The sequence below is a fragment of the Aureococcus anophagefferens genome (assembly GCF_000186865.1).
Source record: "Aureococcus anophagefferens unplaced genomic scaffold AURANscaffold_3, whole genome shotgun sequence".
Classification (NCBI taxonomy): Eukaryota; class Pelagophyceae; order Pelagomonadales; family Pelagomonadaceae; genus Aureococcus; species Aureococcus anophagefferens.
Window position 1 is genome coordinate 1,785,235 of NW_008705563.1, and position 1,638 is coordinate 1,786,872.

At 80.9% G+C, this 1,638-nt stretch overlaps 1 protein-coding gene across 1 annotated transcript in view; it reads left to right on the plus strand.

The window, feature by feature from the left end:
• The window catches only part of AURANDRAFT_70889 (hypothetical protein), a gene marked incomplete at both ends in the record, with an annotated part of 61,863 nt that overhangs the window by 57,628 nt on the left and 2,597 nt on the right, over positions 1–1,638 (plus strand). Inside the window, one exon of the mRNA XM_009035491.1 lies at positions 66–1,631. Within this exon, the coding sequence (XP_009033739.1) occupies positions 66–1,631 (1,566 nt within the window). The remainder of the gene's footprint in view (positions 1–65; positions 1,632–1,638) is intronic.

The following is a 1,638-nucleotide window of genomic DNA, read 5'->3' on the forward strand; positions in this document are numbered from 1 at the left end:
CTTTGGGCCTCGCGGAGCCCTTCGACGACGCTTTCGCGAAACTCGAAAACTGGCTCGCGCGCAAGGACGCGCTGGACGCCATCGCCGGATCCTTCGTCGCCGGCGACGCGGGCCGCGACGAGAACCTCGTCGCCGCCGTGGCGCGCGTCTGCGCGGGCGACGCGCACGCCAAGGTCCGCGGCGCGGCCGTCGCGTGTTTGGGCGCGCTGGCGCCCGTCGTCGGCGGCCGCCACGACGCCGCGCGCGCGCTTTTCGGGCGGCTCCGGGACAAGCGCGGCGCCGCCGAGGCGCGCGCGGCGCTCGACGCGATCGCCGCGGCGTCGCCGGAGCTCGTCTTCGAGGACGGCCTCGCGGCCGCCGTCGGCCCGTGCCTCCGGAGCGACGGCGACGACGGCAAGAAGCGGCTGCCGCCCTTTGGGCGCGCGGCGGTCCTCGACTGGCTCGCGGCGCACGCGGGCGCCGCGCGGCGCGCGAAGCCCGAGGTCGTCCGGGACTACGCGGCGCTCGCCGCCGCGGACTGCGGCGACCGCGACGCCGCGCTCCGGGGCGCCGCGGTGGAGCTCCTGGGCGCCCTCGCCGCGCGGCCCAAGGCCGACGTCGACAAGGCCTTGAAGGGCCTCGACAAGCGCGCGCGCGCCAAGGTCGACGAGCGCGCCGCGGCCGCGCGCGCGAGCCGCGCGGCGGCGCGCGGCGCGCGGCCGCCGCCCGCGAACCTGCAGACGGCCAAGGCGACGCTCGTCGCCGACGCGCCCGCGCCCGCGGCCGCGCCGCCGCCGGCGCTCGAGGGCGTGTCGCGCGCGGGCGACCTCGCGCCGCCGAAGCTGCGGGCCGCGCTGCGCGACGCCAGCGACAAGACGGCCTGGAAGCGGCGCAAGGAGGCGCTCGAGGCGCTCGTCGCCGCGTGCGCCAGGGCCGGCGGCTGGCTCGACGCGCGGGGCGACGCGGACGCGCTCGCGGTGGCCCGCGAGCTCCGGCCGCGGCTCGGCGACGCGCAGCCGAAGCTGCGGCCCCTGGCCTGCGTCGCCGCGGCCGCGTGGGTGTCGCGCGTCGGCCCGAGCCGCGACGTCGCCGCGCGCGTCGCCGCCAAGGCGGGCCTGACCAAGGCAATGGTGTTCGCGGCGCTCGACTCGGCGCGCGGCGTCAAGGAGGCGGCTTTGGAGGCGCTCGGCGCCTGCGCCGGCGAGGCGCCGGGCAGGCCCGCCGTCGCGCGGGCGGTCGCGGAGCACGTCGCGCCGCACCTCGGCGCCGCGCTCGCGGGCGCCGCGTCGCCGGGCGCGAAGCCGGACCTCGTCGACTGGCTCGCGGCGCGCGCGCCGCTGCTCGACGCGTCCCACGGCGGCGACGTCGCGCAGCACCTCGCGGGGCCGCTCGTCGCGCTGCTCCGCGACAAGTCGAAGCGGCACCGCGACGCCGCGCGCGACGCGCTCCGCGCGCTGGCGGCCGCCGGCGCGCTCGCGCGGCCGGACCTGGACACGAGCGTGCGGGATCTGCCGTTGGCGCAGCGCAAGCTCGTCGACGCGGCGCTGGACGTCGCGTTCGGCCGCGCGGACGCCCCCGCGGCGGCCGCCGCCGCGCCGAAGCCCGAGGTCGCCGCGCCGAAGCCCGAGGTCGTCGTCGACGCGCCCGCGGCCGTCGAGG